Below are 17,727 nucleotides of genomic sequence, written 5' to 3'. Positions count from 1 at the left end.
GATTTGAAACTAGTGTGTAGAGTTTCACTAAATGTGAGAAAACTGAGCAAATGGAGGACAAAAAAAGCGTCTGAAAAGGATCAGCAAATAAGCTGTGTCTGAAAGTGTTCCTGGGAAAAAGGAAGGAACTCCATCAAACTCACTTATTGGGCGGTTTGAAACCCCTTGGTGCCATCTAACTTAGAACATAATGGGGTAGAAAACTTTGTCTGTCTCCGATGGTGACAGAACATTTTCTTTGACAGCATTCCTGCACTTAAAATACAATAAACACTTTAAGACACACTTTAAATCACACACACATTTGAAAGGACACTGGTAAAAGCAACTGTTAAAATTGTGGAAAAGTGCCATTCTTAAAGTCCCGCAGGTAGCCCCTACATGGCTGAGTCTACCTGTGTTATTGTTGTCGAATGACGCCGCAGTCAGTGACTGAAGACCAATTACATCCCACAGAAAAGTAACTGTTAGCTGATCTTCTTATCTTCCACCAGTAACTCAGCTCAACCAGTCAGTTTCTCTGTTCCAGGATCCACATTAAAACCTAAAGGTGATCAGACTTCTGCCATGCTTTTATAGAATAAGTTACCTGTTAATGTATACACAGCTCATACAATAGAAGCATGGGTCTTTACTTGGGCCTTTAATTTAAAAAGAGCCGTTTATATAGAGACTATAGAATAAACAATGTGTTTTTGTCTATTTTCTTCATATTTATTTACTGTAATTTATGTTGATGCTGATTTGAGCAAATTCCCTTTATAAACTAAGGTATGGTCATGTGATCATGTTTTGCATTAACATTTTTTCTGGCCTTCCTGCCGTGAGTAAAGCAAAGACACAATGTTTAGGCGCTTGATCATCAGGAAATTATGGAATAGATTTAATGCCTGTTTGGATAACTATGAGATTTCCAAACAGCTGGCGACACGATCAGATCCAGCATGTTCAGAGAGAAAAGTACCAGACAGAAAACCAAAAGCTTCGCACATCTTTCTCCTTCCTCTGGCTTCAATGCTCAACTCTTTGGTGATATTGAAACTAAAAATCATGGAGTCTTCCCTCAGTAACAACATCCACAGTGGAGAATGTGGTAGTCCCAGTGATGCCTTTAGATATGGAGCATTAGTTGATCTGAAGAAGATCCAGTTTCTCAGTGTCTGAGTGTCTGGTCAGGACCGTTGGAGCTAAAAGTCGGCTAATTCCCGTCATCAGCCAGTCTCTCGGTGCGTCTTCGCCTACAGTTTCAATTTGAAGTGGATCAGAAGTATATTTTGAAATCTGACCCTGTTACACTCAGGTGCACTGGTGTTTATTGGAGAGATTGAGATTTCCATTTTCGAGACATGTAAATTGCACCGATTGCACAGGTTTACATAATCCACTTTGATATAAACCAGCTGTTGTTGATAATTCTCCGCATGGCTAACAGTGGGAAGTGTTTACAGGATCTCTAGATGTGGAAAGTTGACTCTGTGTTCCTTCAAGCACCTGCCACATTGTAGCGCTCAGAAGGCAGATAATACCGATGCACTCTGTACCTTCTCTGTATTTGATCGACATATTCCAGCGATGTCACCTGATCTCAGGGGACGACGTTCCCACAGGGCAGCTGTTGCTGTTGCTGCTGGTGTTGGCCGAGGCGAGCTTCCCGTCATCACGTGAACACATGTCTCCATTACAGTTGTTGTGCACCCTGACAGACCCTCCCCGCCCCCGTCACAAGCAGCTGGCCCGTCTCCACTCCACTGTATCCGGCGCTAGACACAAGTGGGCAGAAGGGGCACAGCGCCGTCCGTAACCCGATCCCTCCTCATAAACAGCTGCCTGCACGGGACCATGTAGCACAGGAAGGCGCTTGGTGTGCATTTGTGATGTGAAGCTTGCTCAAAATTTGAGAAACGTTTGAATCCCAAACGAACTCCTGTGTATAAGAAGGAGGCCAAGCTGCGACTGTGTCCCTGGTGCAAAGCCCAACTTCAAACGGCGCTCCGATTGGAGCTCCCACGGGTATTAGTTGCTCCAGTGTTGCTCCCTCCCCTCTTCACACACACACACACGCACACACACACACACACACACACACACACACACACACACACACAGACTATTCTCCCTACATCCTTCCTGTGGAGCATTCGGGGGCCTTTGTCAACACCCGTCAATCTGAGGCAAGTTCTGGTGAAGAGAAGCCGGAGGGCGTCAAAGGCCAGGCCTTCTTTTTGTTGCATCTATTCACACCGAGGCGCTGGAGTCTGGCTCCTCTGGTGTCTCACACAGTGTTTAGGAGGTAATTGCCCCAGCTAAACGTCTCCGTCCTTATTTAAAGGGCATTGACGTCCTGCAAACGTCCAGTTACCAATCAAAGAACTGTAATCTTTTTTGTCAAACAGCCAACCCTTAAACCGGTCTGCTTCATGGCTGCATCTCTACATCACTTGCAAAGTTTCAATTCATATTATATATAAAGCACTAATTCACAGCAAAAAAAAAGTAAATTCCATTATAGAGACGGATTCCAAGTCAGGTCCGTCTGTTCTAATTGATCCTAGTTGCCAAACAATGCAGTCAAGTTCAGTTTATTATTCCAATTGGTTAAAAAGTTTCCTATGTGGGGAAACCCAGTAGTTTGCATCGAGTCACTAACACACAGCATTCACTCCTCCTGGATGAGCACACAGCGCTTTGCATTGTGTCGTTGACAGCACATTGTACAAACAAGAATCTAAAAAGTGTGGTTTGGGTTTGTATTCAGCCCCCCTTGAGCCATTATGTGCTGGAACCACCTGTCACTCTTTTACAGTCTTTTAGAATATGGCTCTACTAGATCTACAGATTAAATCTTTTGCCTACTTTCTGCAAATTAGCTCAAGTTCAATTAGTATGAATGGAAAATAAATTGTCAAGTCTCGCCACGGTCTAGTTTGGCTTTGGACTGGGTCACTATGATGCTGTGATGTAAAACGTTGATGCCAGTGTGGCGCAGGCTGTGTGTTTAGGGTGAAGGTGAACCACCTCCCTGGTCTGAAGTCCTTTGCAGCTTCTAACAGATTTTCTTCCAGGTCTGCTCTGCATTTAGCTCCGTCCATCTCCCAGTGAACTGTGACCAACGTTCCTGTCCCTGTTGAAAAAAGGCAGCTATTTTCAGGTCTGAGCTGTGTGTTCAGGGTGACGTGCGTTGTCCGTTTTACGCCACACAAAACGTACTTGAGTTAAAAAAGGTAAATTTTCTCACCTGATCAGAGCACCTTCTTCCTAAGCTTTGCTGTGTGACAAACTTTAAACAGGACTTGTCTTATTTTTGTCAACCGTGGCTGCAGACATAACTAGTAGCTGACGTGTCGATAGATTCTCCCACCCGAGCTGCGGATCTCTGCTACTCCTCCAGAGTGACCAAGGGCCTCTTGACTGCTTCTCATACTTTGCTGCAAAGCTATCATGTCCTGATAGATTTGGAGTTACACCATACCCTTTTCCATTTTCAGATGATGGATTGAAGCTGGACGTTTAAAGCTTGGGGTACTGATGAACCTAGCCCTGCTTTAAACCTCTCCCCTACCTCCTCCCTGACCTGTCTGCTGGGTTCCTTGGTCTTTATGATGTTGGTTGTTCACTGATGTTCTCTATTTGAACCTCTAAAGCCTTCAGAGAGCAACTGTATTGATCTTAAATTAGACACAGGGGGAGTATATTAACTACACATGTAACTACCGAAGTAATTTTTTGCACTGAAATTGAATTAGGACGCTAGAGTGAATTATAACAACCATGCTTCCTTTCCCTTTGTACTCGTAGTCCTCCACTACTGACGTCAGCAGCTCCCACTCACAGGAACAGAAACACGGTAACGTGTTAGACTGCTACTCTCTGTTTCACTGAAGCCACCAAAGACTGCCAGCCATCCGTGAACGTGAAGGAGCTCATGTTGCTCTGCTGCACCGTTCCAGCTGCTTGTTGCAGACGCTCTCTGTTAAAAAACCGACTAAACTCACAAAGGTGACCAACGGTGTAGAGAACAAGGCTGTTACAGCCACTCACTGAATGCTTGCAGCTTCCAGGACGTGGGTGAAGGACCGTAGGGGGCAGGAGGGCCTGATCCCTGCAGTCATTACAGCTCTCACCAGCGGGATTAGAAATATCTCCTGGGTCAGGGTGGAGGGGGTTGTTTCAAGCATTCTGTGTGGTGCCGTAACTTTTATCACTGTTCGTGTCGTCTTGTTTGCCTCTGCTCTGGTCAACTAGTGCAGTGCTGTTCCCCTCGGGAACTTTAAGGCTAAATGGGAATCAAAGCGGCGTGCCAGCACCTAGCCAAATCATTCCCCCTGCAGAACCACCGTCGGCAGCGATCGTTTCTCATGCAAAGCAGTTCCGCTCGGCCAAGTTCTGGGCTTTGTGACGGCCTGCTTCTTTTCTTTCATCTCTGCTGTAGATTTGCTGCTGTGTTTGGGATCGCTGTTCTGCTGCGTGACCCAGTTCAGCGCAAGCGTTAGATGGCCTCACGTCTGACCCTAGAGCCCTTTGTGATGCGGAACAAGCCCACGTAATCACCCCTCCACCCCCAGGCTTGACAGCTGAGGTGTTTGTCCTGATATGCAGAATTTTGTTGTTTGTTTTTCTTTTTTTAATAAGTGTGATTCCGGGAATTCTAGTCAAACTTTGGTTTTATCAAATCAAAGGGCATTGTCCCTTCAGTCCGATTGGATTGTCATGAACCTTAACGATGAAGGCGCTGAGGCCATCAGTGTCGCAGATTTTTGCTTATTGCCTGATAATCCCGTGTAGACTGATGGGCAGCAGTTGCTTCTCTAAGATCGTAGATGGCTTTTCTCTTTGCCCAACACTCACCTGATTTCTCCCAAGCCGCAAACTGGCAGAACATCAGCTTTCCTAGTCGTCCTGATAACCGGTGAGCAACAAGGCTCGGCTGCTTCCTCCTCTCCTGTATGAATAGGGAGTGTTCGAGCTCTTGGTGTGCAGGATTGTAAAGTAGCTAAATGTTTACTCACTTTCCCTTCGTTCAAAAACATCTTATGTGAATCTAATTTGAGCTTAATCTGGTCATTCCCGCAGAGCGAGCCATCGCCAGACACGAGGTGCGGGAGATCGAGCAGCGGCACACTCAGGACGGCCTGAGGGAGCGCGGGCCGGCCGCCGCGCTGTCCGACAGCGACGACGACCTGGTGATCATCTACAACCGCGTGCCCAAGACCGCCAGCACCTCCTTCACCAACATCGCCTACGACCTGTGTGGGAAGAACCGCTACCACGTGCTGCACATCAACACCACCAAAAACAACCCCGTGATGTCCATACAGGACCAGGTCAGGACAGCAGCCGCTCTTCTGGACTCCGTGTGTCTGCAGAGATGAGCTGTGTGTGTGGCAGACCACGCTTTAATCGGGGATTTCTGGGTTTTTAGGTGCGGTTTGTAAAGAACGTGACAGAATGGAGGGAAATGAAGCCGGCGTTTTACCACGGCCACGTCTCCTTCCTGGATTTCACCAAGTAAACAAAGCATTCTGTCTTCATGTTCAGTGGTTAGAGCATTGCGCCACGCAGTGGCAGCCCACTGCTCCCCACGGGGGTGGGTTAAATGCAGAGAGTAAATTATATTGGAATGTATGTTGTAATGACAATAAAGATGATTATTGTTATTATTTATGATGGCAGCAGGAATGCATGTTCCAGGAAATTCGACCTGCTGGGCCTTTGGTCCTTTAGCTCCCCCTTGTGGCAATTTAAAGCTCCATACTTTAAAGTGTGAAAGTGTGCGAGTTGATCTAATTAAATTAGAATGTCATCAAAAAATGTATTTTGTCTAGTTTAGTTAACAAGGTGAATCTCATAATATTAGATAAATTCATTACATGCAGATGTTTCTTTGACAAAGCCCGTCAATGCCCTAATGATTCTCAATGCCGATGCCCACTGATTATGACATGGTCATATTGGTACTTTTGGCAAAGTGGACATTTTCCAATTGCTGCTGGAAAATTAAATTCTGGATCTCCGTGAAGCTTCTTAGCAGAAAGAATCCTGAATTGCTCTAAAATGTCCTGGTAGACGGATTCACGAACTTTGGATTTGATAGGACCCAGTGGACCAACTCCAGCTGAGGAGATGGCAACCCAAATCATCACTAACAGTGGAAAGTCCTCACTGGACCCCAAGAACTGATTTCCAAATAAAATTAAAACGTCACTTATATCTGAAAAGAGGACTTTGGACCACTGAGCAACTCTCCAGTTCTTTTTACTACTAACTGCCTGTGGTTCAGCTGTGGCCTCAGTAGCAATGGGGCGGCAGTAGAACCTCGCCTGAACTTTTGAATGGGTTTAGTAAAAGTCTTGAAACTCGGGTTGTCCCTATTGCTTGTGCACATTTTTCCCAAACGTATTTTTTTCTTCTACACAACTTTCCATGAGTATGCTTTGATTGAGCTCTCAATGACCAGCCAGCTTCTTTAACAATGGCCTTTGTTGACTTAACCTCACTAAAATGAATATTCTAACTTCCAGACACGTACCTGTGCATTATAACCTAGGAGAGGCTCCTTCACTTCCCACTTTTAAAACTCGCCTTAATACCCACCACTAGCGAGACTTAATTTTCATTTTTAATTGGTTTTATTGTTTCTTTTAAACGTTTTCATGCATTATCTTATTTTAATGGTTGTGTTTTAGCTTGTAGCAATGTACAGCACTTTATTACAGCTGTTGGCTGTTTTTAAGCGCTTTATAGATAAAGATGGTATGCTATGGTATGGTTAGGAAATGTTTTAACATAGTGAGTTAAGATTGAATTGTTGCCATATTTAATTGTCTTATAATTTACCCCAGAAAGCTGTTTAGTGTCCAGCCTTGGCCAGTTTTCTGACTCAAATAATCCTCCTCAGGTTTGGAGTGAAGAGGAAGCCCGTCTACATAAACCTGATCAGGGACCCCATCGAGAGGCTGGTGTCTTATTATTACTTTCTGCGTTTTGGGGACGACTACCGACCAGGCCTGAGACGCAGGAAGCAAGGAGATAAGAAGGTTAAAAAAAGCCCCACATTCCCCCTGAAGCTGCCCTCTTCCCTTCATGTTGGCCGTTAAAGGATCCCTCTTACTGCCTGTGCAAATCCTCAGTTATCCGGGACATCATAACAGCAAACAGGCTTAAACTGGAGGTAACCGGACTTACGTTTCCCTGAAAACATTTCCCGAAACGTTTTCAGAAAAACTGATAGAAAGTCTGGTTGCCTCAGATTTAAGCCTGATTGCAATCCCTCTTACTGAACTCAAACAAAAAAAACATGTCAGATATTTCTCTGAAACCATGGGTGTCTCTTACACCTGTTTTCGCTAATTATTCCCCTTTTAGTTCTGCTTAGTCTGATTACTAAAGGCTCCTATTGGTGTCAGATGATCTGAATAAACCTGTTTAACCCCCCCCCCCCCCCCCCCCCCCCCAAACTGCAGTGCTTGGCCCTCTGATCTGTTTCCTCCTTGTTTCAGACCTTTGATGAGTGTGTATCAGCCGGCGGATCGGACTGCGCTCCTGAGAGACTTTGGCTCCAGATCCCCTTTTTCTGTGGTCACTATTCTGAATGTTGGTAAGTATTCCGGTTTCTGTCCTTCTTCCTCTTTGACAACAAACCTTGTGCTTAATGCTCCAGTGGAAATGAATTAAGCTCACCCTCAGGCTCATGCAGTTCAAACCAAATATTTACATACAACCCTTCAGAAGACGCAACCTTTTTCTCTCACATTAAATCTCACATTAAATCAGACTGAATCCTTCCTGTCTTCGGTCAGGATTAGCAACGATCACCAGTGGATGTATTTTAAGGCGTCTGAGAGGAATCATCATGCAGTTTGGCTGCGACACACCACTTTACCATCAGTATTTACCCTTTCTCCAAAATGAGAGTACGCCTGGGTCAGAGTTGCACATTTTCCCGTATAAGTGTTTTTTATAGATCCCAGCTTTTGCGTGGAAAGTGATGTACACAAGTTTCCTGCCCCATTTTGTGCATACACAAGCTTTATAAATGAGACCCCTGGCCTTCTGAAGTAATGCTTGAACAGGGGTGTCTAAAACTGGATTACTTGATCACCAGAACACAAGACAGAGCAAGGCTTTGCAGTAAAGGAACCTTGTACCAGCTACAATTATGTAGATGGACGTATGAAGGTACAGAGATACTTTGGGTTCAGGCAGCAGAACCTGGCCAGCTCACCATCATAGAACCCACCAGGAGTTCTGCTGCGTATCAGTGGCGGCTTGAAGAAGACGTGAGCCCATCTGAAAAAAATGAAAGCTGAGTCAGAACTTTGTCCTGCATCACGACAAAGACCCAAATCTACAAGTAAATTCAAAAACAGATAACTGAGACTTAAGAAATAAAAAATCCTGGGCTGAGTGAATGCCCAGATTTTTATTTTTTTTTCACATTATTTGAATGTTTTTGCAGTTTTAGAAATACACATACAATAGAACATGCAGACCACTCCGAACATATGTCTACAGCAGAGGTCACAACATGGTGCCCACTGGGACCAAGTAGCCCCCGAGAACCACATGTGGCGCCCAAGAGCTGATTCTAAAAAAAAAAAACACAATCCACCAGTGAGCTGCATTTAAAACTTTATTTTATTCAGTTTGTCTTCCTGGTTATTCACACTTGCATTTATATAGATTTAAAAATGACTACCTTAATTTTACTTGTGTTTATTTAGGTAAAATAAACACATTTTTCATGCTTTGATATATATATATATATATATATATATATATATATATATATATATATATATATATATATATATATATATATATATATATAAAAAGCATGAAAAATGTGTTTGTTTTACCTAAAGTTAAGGTGAACTCAGACTCTTCTAGTTCAAAGGTCTGTATTGGTAGCCCTTCGTACGACACAACACCAATTAAGTAGCTCTCAGTTTCAAAAAAGGTTGGTGACCCATGGTTTAGAGCATCTAGGCCAAACAGAGGCACACTAAGGTGAAAAAAAGAAGTATAAACCAGCATGGGACATTGAAATAAAAGAAGGTAATTACAATGAACCTACATTTGGACCAAACTCAGTGTTCTCTGGTTCAGGCATGTGTTCCAATTCTTCCAATACTTCACAGCAAGTCCTAATAAAAAGTCCATCTCTCCATTCTGAAAATATCCCTGACTATTTCTATCCAGTCCAGAAATGATGGTGGGTCCACATTCAGTAATATGCCAGCTATGGGTTTCTTTGCAGCCACTAGTCATATTAGTAGAGATCTGCCCGATTTTTCCAGTCCTTGAGCTAAATTACATAACTAGGACTCAGTGAAATCGCAGGTCAATGTTAAGTCCATGATGCCGTTGATTTCTTTTCTCACCTCTGACCGATAGGGTGTGATCTTAGTACATTCCCAGAAAATATGAAAAATATGAAAATGTGAAAAATATCCCACACTTCCTCCAACACTTTTTCAGCCTTTTCTGGGTTATTACATTGTTTACTCTGGATATTAGGGTATCAAAGAGCGGACCAGATTCTTCTCTTTACAGACCCAAACTTGAGGTGTTTACCACAGCATTGCCTATATTAGCCAAATTGGCATCAGTTATTGTTATTTTAGCTTCTTTTTCCCCACTTGACTTTAATATATAATCTATTGAAAACGTGAACAAGCCTATAGTCTAGATTCCAGCTTCTTTGGAGCGTTTCCTTTACATGAGTCAATCATAATTTTAGCTAGGCCTGTTTCCAGCTCCTCTAGAGTCTTCTTTAAATCTTTCTATGCCCAAGTATTTTATACCATATGTCCACTGGTACTTTTATCCACACGGGGAACTCAAAGCCCAGGAGTCTCATTTATAAAGCTTGCTTTAGAACAAAATGGGGCCTGAAACGTGCGTACGTCACTTTCCATGCAAAAGTTGGGATCTATTAAAAAAAACTTGATTGGAGTATGTGACCTCTGACCCAGGCGTACGCTCATTTTGGAGATGGGGGAAATTGGCGACGCAGATGGTAAAGTGGTGAATTGCAGCCAAGCTGCAACATGATTCCACTCAAATGTCCAAATCAGATTTTAATCATATATCGAGTTCACTATAGGCATTCAAAACTGCAGTTTTATTCATGCTTGCGCAAGTGACACATAACTATACAAAAGGACATTTCAATAAAATAAAAAAAAATCCCATAAGCCATCTTAAATCTTAAGTAAAAGTCCACAGAACATTTCTTCAGGGTTTTCAGCCATCACATTCCTCTCCCCGATGATCACCTGGTTGGTGTGTAGCACAGATTAACAGATTATTGCCACAAGGTGTGTAGCGACTAATTTAATCGCTGTAAACGGTCAAACACAGTTGTGCGTAAAGCTGCGTGGTGAATGAATGCATTGGTACTGTTGGAAGACCTTGGAGGTAGGAGAATTAGAAGGAAATGTGGTTTCAGGGATCAAATATTTCCTGGCCAGTGATGATGACTGGCCAAGATGCCACTGATGGGCTGCTCTCCAACCCCCAGAGCGCAATGCGCTACCCGCTCACACCATGCACTGCAGTCTTTATCATTGTGGGGGAAACCTCTCATTCCTCCTGGTCTCACTCCCTTCTCTGAATACCGATCTGAACGCACAGCCTCAGAGGAATACAGCTGTCTTCTGACATTTAAAACAACAGTCAGGTTTCATTTTAAACGTCTTCTTTTGATGTGAGCAACATGTGTGCTCTTACATCTGATTTACAAATTTAATAAACGGCTCTCTGTAAAACTTTCCCAAAGTTTCTTTGCTTTTTCTTCATGGTGGCCACGTCACCGTGATGAAAAGACGATCAGCTGAGTAATATAAACACACATTACCATTCATGAGGTGCTTTGCGTTGACCATTTATGGTTGAATCTGGGCGTGTAGGGAGCAGAACATGAGAGGGTACCAGGTACGCAAAGATTTATAAATGAGACCCCAGATCTCGATCTCATTGATGGGTGAGTTTAAACGGGCCGTATGTATAGGAAACCCCTCAAATATCTCCCAGCTGAAAGTGAGGAGTGGGCCGAGCTTCCCTCAGACTCATTACAGAAAGGTGGCTACAAGAAGCCTATCGCTGAGTCATTTCAGCCACGCTAGCTTTTACCGGCTACGGTGTCCTGAGTGAAAACACATTTTTGTTGATATCATTGTTTAATGTGTATAAGTAGCTATTAAATCATTCTCCTTTCCAGAGATTAAAAAGTAATCGATATTTGAACATTTTATTGAAGAACTGAATATTTCATTGGATGTCCTCATTTTCCTCATAACACTGTTAACTTGTCAGAAAAAGGGAGAAACTCCAGTTTAGGGTTTATTTTCCAATTGGGCCCAATTCATTATGGGGTAATTTTATAAATCTTGCATTTTCCCAGCTACTACTAGACAGCCTCTTAATCTCCCACCCATTTATGATTTAAGATGCATTTCCATTGTTAATTCTGCTCTGCATTTAGTTCCACAGGCTTGGTTAGCAAGTACTGAAGGACAAAATAGGTTTGTTATGTTTTCTGCATTATTTCATTATCTCCATTTGTATAATTAATTCTGATCACTGTCCGTTACCATTGCATCAAGTCCTTAAGGTAATCTGCCCCCTCCCCCCAAGATCTTTCAGATCTTTCAGCTCTGACCCGATCTCTGTACAGTATTCCTGAACTCTTTTAGCGCAGCTCTCTATTTACACCCTTCTCTACAGAATATGCTGGAAAGCCGCTTTGAGATCAACTAAGAAACATCAAAAACTGTTTTATCTACAGCACTTCTCAGCCTATAATGTCATTTTAGCAGCGACTAGTTGTCTTTTTGTCTCTGTTTTGTCCTCTAAGTTCTCAACACACTCCTCACTTCATCACTCTAAATGCCTGTGTTGCTGCCATCTCACTCCTGTTCATTTTTCTTGCCTCAGCATCATTCTTCCCTCCCTGTTCTTCTTCTTCCCTGATCCTTTTGTCCCTATCCTTCGCGCTGAGCAGCAACCATTAAAGAAACCGCATTAAGTTGAAGTTCTCCCCATTAACCCAAATAAAACCCGATCTGTGTGCAGGAACGTGGGCAGCCAGTGGGCTCTGGAGCAGGCCAAGTACAACCTGGTGAACGAGTACATGCTGGTGGGAGTAACGGAAGAGCTGGAGGACTTTGTGATGATGCTGGAGGCCGCGCTGCCACGTTTCTTCAGAGGAGCCACCGAGCTCTATAAAACAGGTACTAACGCTTGTGCTCTATCACTAAATTCAGTATTGAGTATTGTCTGCTGGAATAAACAACAATCGCAACACTTTTCTGAAATTGAAATTAAGTAAAATCTTAAAAGAAAAAAGAAAACAGACTAAAATATTTAATCAAATAACCAGAATTCCACCAAGCAGATTTTTAAAGGTACCCGGAAAAACTCCTCACTCATGCCAGCAATTCAAAGTGAAACTGAGAGCATTTCTACGTGCCTTATGGTATGAGAGTTTGAAATATTTTACCCCACAGCTGTGCAGCCAAGCAGCACTCAACCAGTGAGGCCAGCTGACAAAAAACAGCATTTGCTAAGAATGCAAAAGATGTATTCAGTCCCCCTTTACTCTGATGTCCCTCAATAAAATCCTGTTCAGTCAGTTGCTTTCTAAAGTCATCTACTGGAGAGAAAGAGTCTTTAATCTGGGTTATAAATCCAGCTGTTCTTTGAAGGCCTCAGAGGTTTGGAAGAGAACATTAGAGAACAAACAGCATCATGGAGACCAAGGAACCCAGCAGACGGGTCAGGGAGGAAGCTGTGGAGACGTTTAAAGGAGCGCTAGGTTGGATAATGCTGTCTGATCCTGGAAATGGAAAAAGTATGGGGCAACTGCCACCCTACCGAGACATAACAATACATCTAAACTGAGCATTACTCGGAGAAACAGCCAAGAAGCCCGTGGTGACTGTGGAGGAGCTGCAGAGATCCACAGCTCTGGTGGAAGGATCTGTCGCGTTGTCCACGACGCTTGTCTTTGTTGAAGAAAGCGACAAGATGCCCTGTTGACTCCACTGGTGAAGGGGACACAGCAAACATCTGGATGAAGCAGCTCTCCTCAGACTTAAAGGAAACCTTATGAACCTGCTGAAACTAACACTGGTACTCAATCTGGACACACCATTCCTCGGGTGAACCATGCGATGCGTTTCTCTAGCAGGGGCGAAGAAGCTGATCACAGTCAATGGCAGGATAGATGGAGGTAAATACGGGACAATCTCCCAAGGAAACCTTGTAGAAGCTGCTAAAGAGTTGCTAGAGTGGAGGTGAGCCTTCCAGCAGGACAATGGCCTTAAACATTCAGCAGAGCTACAGTGGGATGCTTCAGACCAAAACACATTGGTGAATCTAAATGGCCTACACAGGTTCCAGACCTATACGTAATAAAGAATCACTGACTTGATTGAAATTAATCTTTCCGCTGAGCTGGACTTGAGCTGTTCTATAAACTTTCAGCTTCTGGGTGCAAAGCTCCTATTGCAGCAAAAGGTGGAAAGTACGACTCAGGCTAGCTCAGGCATGTCCAAAGTGCGGCCCGGGGGCCATTTGTGGCCCCTGTACTGATTCTGGGTGGCCCCCCAGCACAGGTGGCTGATGCAGATAGAAGATTTTATTTTTTATTAGGGCAAAATGGTTACAGAAAAGTTAAAATCCAACAATTGAAAATGTTAAGTACAACACAAAGTATTCATCTTTTAAAAAAACATACTTTTGACATTCTCTCTAATTTCATAGTAACATCTATCCTTTGGTGCATTAAAATTTGCTTTGAATTCAATTATTAAAACTGGCTAATTGCTGCAAGCGTTTTCAAAAAAACCTACCCAAATACTGTTTTTGTATTGCTTGGCCAAAAAGAGTAAAGTTTTTTATTGTTAACGGGTCAAAATAAATTATTTAAAATGATTTGCAAACTGGATGACCATCTTTTAATACAACAAATGAGCAAAACCCTTTTTAAAATTTTGGATCTACAATGATTTACACGTTCATTTCCTACAGGAAATCTGACAAAAAATTTTTACATGATCATATTTTGTAGAGCAGGCAAAAAAATGGACATACATTTTTTGGTTTATGTTAATTTTTTGGCCCTCGAGTTCCTTTGACTTGATCAATTTGGCCCATGTACCGAAAAGTTTTGGCACCCCTGGGCTAGCTGAATAAAAATACACTCCACGCATTTCTGAAATGATTTGATTAAAAAAAATGTTTCCTTTCACTACACAATTTGATAAAACCCCAATAATATACAACAAAGTATGTGATTGCTTCAGGTCAAACTGTCAAGGAATTCAAATGGGATGAATACTTTTGTATTTCATGGGGGCCAAAATAAAATTCAAATCTTGCTTCTTCTTGTTTTCTTCTTTCTTTAAAAGGTAAGAAATCCCACTTAAGGAGGACCAGTGAGAAAAAGCCACCCACCAAGGAATCCGTGGCCAAGCTGCAGCAGTCAGACATCTGGAAGATGGAGAACGAGTTCTATGAGTTCGCACTGGAGCAGTTCCAGTTCGTCAGGGCCCATGCTGTCAGAGAAAAAGACGGGGAACTCTACATGCTGGCTCAAAACTTCTTCTACGAAAAGATCTATCCCAAAAACTAAAACGGGCTCTCTCACCAGAACAGGTGGGGGCAGAATTAGACACTTTCTGGGGAGAAGACGTGGAAAGATGGCGGGCGGTGAGAGGCAAGGACTTGCTGCTGTCGGTTTGCAGGTTTTGTGACGGAGGACCCGATGCGGCGCCGCTACGTAATCCTTATGCCGACTGTTGTTATCCATCACCGGCTCAGTCAGCTGGACGGGCAGCTTGTGTTTCATCCGCAGGTTGTTCTTAGCAGATCCTCCACTCTGTTTTCCTTCCACAACAAAGGCCGCCTGTGCCGAGGAGCCCCGGCCGGCATGTGTGCACAGACGACCCGGCCCGCTGTGGATCAGGTGTGAACCTGGCTGCTTCTTTAACCTGGAGCAAAAGAAAACACTGGCTCTGTACTGTTTGATCGTGTTTGGTTGTATTTTAGCTCTTTAATATGAATACTGTTCACATGTGAGGACTGACATTTGTCCCGGTGAAAGGCCTCACCTCCGCGACTAACATAAAGAGACTGAAACTGTAAAAAGGTGACTACCGGCTTGGACCTAAAAAAAAAAAACATTTGCCGTTTTTTGGGAGGGGATCTGCTTGTAGACTTTTTACTGGGGAAAGTGTGTGTGTGTGTGTTTTCTATTTTACTTGATGTGTGACTTGTAAATGAAGGGTGCTTTTACACTTGATGTTATTGGTGGGTTAGATGCTGCTTCTCTAAACATTTTAAGTCCCTTTTTTCCTTTTCAAGCAGTGGCTCATGTATTTTGTAGCGATGCACCGATCAGCAGCTTGTGGCCGATTTATGTTCATTGATTTTTCTAAAGATTTGACCCGTTGACACCGATTTTGGCTGACTTTCTTTACAGACTATTTTGAACCCTACTTGCTGATAGCAGGATGCCTGGAAAGGTGATCGATTATTTATGTTTAGAGCAGAGGTGACATCACACTGTGTGTGAGAGAGCAGTCGCTGTAAAACAGGGTTTTGCCAATTACAAAGACAAAAGAATTCTGGAGGTGAAATCCAAACCGTCTTTAGTGTGTCTTGTTAGCTTTTACCACGTAGCTCCTAGAGTCAGAAGCTGTCTCTGTGTGTAACATGGGTGTCAAACACCAGTCCTCAGGGGCCGATGTCCCAGGAGTTTGAGATGTTTCTCTGCTTCATCGAACATGAGTCAAGTATTTAGGTTATTAGCAGGACTCTGAAGAACTTGACTTGTGAAAAAGTTTAGGTTTAGGTTTTCAAACACAGCTGCCCACTTGGGATGGGCGATATGGACTTATAATTTAATCGCAATGTTTTGTGGTTATATAATACGGTAACACCAAAAGCGGCAATATTTTCAAAATGCTTTGGGTTATCCAGCTGTCGTTGTCCCTCTATACAACCAGAGAAACAAACACTGCTCTAAAAATAAAACTTAATCCTTATCAAACAGGCAGAGGTGGGTATAGTAGCCTAAGATTGTACTCAAGTACAAGGAAAAAGTAGTCAGCCAAGAAATTACTCAAGAGTAAAAAAGTATTCTGTAAGAAGGCTACTCAAGTACTGAGTTACTAATCATAACAGCTGATGAATTAATATTTAGCAATTATGCAATCGGACAGACAAGGTTATGTGCAAATTCTAGTATTTTAATGAAAAAAAAGAATACAAAGAATAACACAATTGCAAAATAACTAATTCAGACAAAAAAAACTTTTCTAAATTGTTTTCCAAAATTAAACTTGAAAGCAATACTTACAGCAGTTAATGTATATACAGTATGTTAGAACAGTGCAAAGTTCTTACAATGACTATATCTACTGTTTACTCTATGTTCATTTGACCTCCAAATGGCTCAATGAGCTCAGCAGATAGAAAATAACATTAAAAGAATAAAGTTTGTGTACAAATAAGAAGTCTCACTTTAACATAATCTCTAGGTTTTTGTCTCTCTGGTGCATTTGCGGTTAAAACAAGTCTATTCTTTATTAATGAAGTTACTCGCAGTAGGTAGAGTAGCCAGAAATTTTACTCAATTAAAAGTAAAAAGTACAGTGCAGTAAAACTACTCCTAAAAGTAAATTTTGTTCAGTAATTACTGAAGTACTTGTGACTGAGCAAATGTAACTAGTTACTACCCACCTCTGCAAATTGTCAACTTCATAATGTATCAGTTACATTATGTAGTGCAATTACACCATAGCACACAATAACTGAATTCAATCATGTGATCAAATATATAGATTTTTATAGATGATTGGAAGATTAGATTATAGATTATAGATTATTGGAAGCAGCAGTGGAAAAAGTAATAAACCCAGTCATACTGTCAGGTTTTTCAGTTTGCAATCATGATTGTGATAAACGACGATTGCTGTCAATCATTTTTTCTGACAAACATGATAATTGGCCATCCCTATTGTAAATATTTGCAAATCCAACATGTTCTATAACAGTCACAGATTGGAAGCTCAGAGGGTTAAAACAGCTTTCACATGTTCAGTCTACCTGGATAAAGTTGGCTTTGGCCCTTTCCTGATTTAAAAAAAAAAAACCTGAAGGTGGGTACGAACGAACATCCCGCAGCAGATGGTACCTTTTTTTTTGTCCAGAAAAGGTTGTGTATGAAAGGCTGCAGGGAGTATAAAAAAGCTGTCTCACTGAAGGAATAATATGGCTCTCTGGGGTGTCGCAGCCTGAATGACCAGCCGACTGGCTTCCACAGAAAACTATTTCTTTTTATTCAGCTACTTTCTCACTTTTGTTCGTTCTCCATTTTTAAACAACCCACTGACACTGGAAACTGCTAACGTTGAGTCTTCTTCCCTCTGCAACGACATCCACACTGAAGAGTGTTGTTGGTGCAGCCCATCAGATTTTTGAGTCTTCGTCCAGCTGGTCACCAGTCTGGGCTCGTCAAGCTGAATTTTGGTTGGTTCTGGTCACTAGCCAATTTCTGTGTGTATCTCCTTGGTAACTGGATCATGAACTTTTACATTTCTCCTCTAACATCCCTCCTCAGTGAGCCGTTAGTTTGTGTGATATAACTGAATTGTAAAACCACTAAAAGATGGTATTCTGCTTGCTTTTTTTTTTCTTATTCACCTACAACTTGATAAA

The 17,727-nt window shown here is 42.4% G+C and overlaps 2 protein-coding genes across 2 annotated transcripts in view; both read left to right on the top strand.

Annotated features, from left to right (window-relative positions):
• Window positions 1–15,650, top strand: part of LOC118563351 (heparan sulfate 2-O-sulfotransferase 1-like) — a 55,949-nt gene extending 40,299 nt beyond the window's left edge. The window contains exons 4-9 of the mRNA XM_036137757.1: window positions 5,071–5,321; window positions 5,420–5,505; window positions 6,896–7,034; window positions 7,497–7,594; window positions 12,076–12,233; window positions 14,415–15,650. Coding sequence (XP_035993650.1) covers window positions 5,071–5,321; window positions 5,420–5,505; window positions 6,896–7,034; window positions 7,497–7,594; window positions 12,076–12,233; window positions 14,415–14,638 — 956 coding nt within the window. The 3' untranslated portion in view covers window positions 14,639–15,650. The remainder of the gene's footprint in view (window positions 1–5,070; window positions 5,322–5,419; window positions 5,506–6,895; window positions 7,035–7,496; window positions 7,595–12,075; window positions 12,234–14,414) is intronic.
• pkn2 (protein kinase N2) overlaps window positions 1–17,727 on the top strand; it is a gene marked incomplete in the record, with an annotated part of 130,037 nt that overhangs the window by 40,492 nt on the left and 71,818 nt on the right.

This window comes from Fundulus heteroclitus, chromosome 6 (genome assembly GCF_011125445.2).
Source record: "Fundulus heteroclitus isolate FHET01 chromosome 6, MU-UCD_Fhet_4.1, whole genome shotgun sequence".
In the NCBI taxonomy this organism is placed as follows: Eukaryota; Metazoa; Chordata; class Actinopteri; order Cyprinodontiformes; family Fundulidae; genus Fundulus; species Fundulus heteroclitus.
The sequence above is the reverse complement of the archived record's forward strand: the minus strand, read 5'-3'. Positions and strand labels throughout refer to the sequence as shown.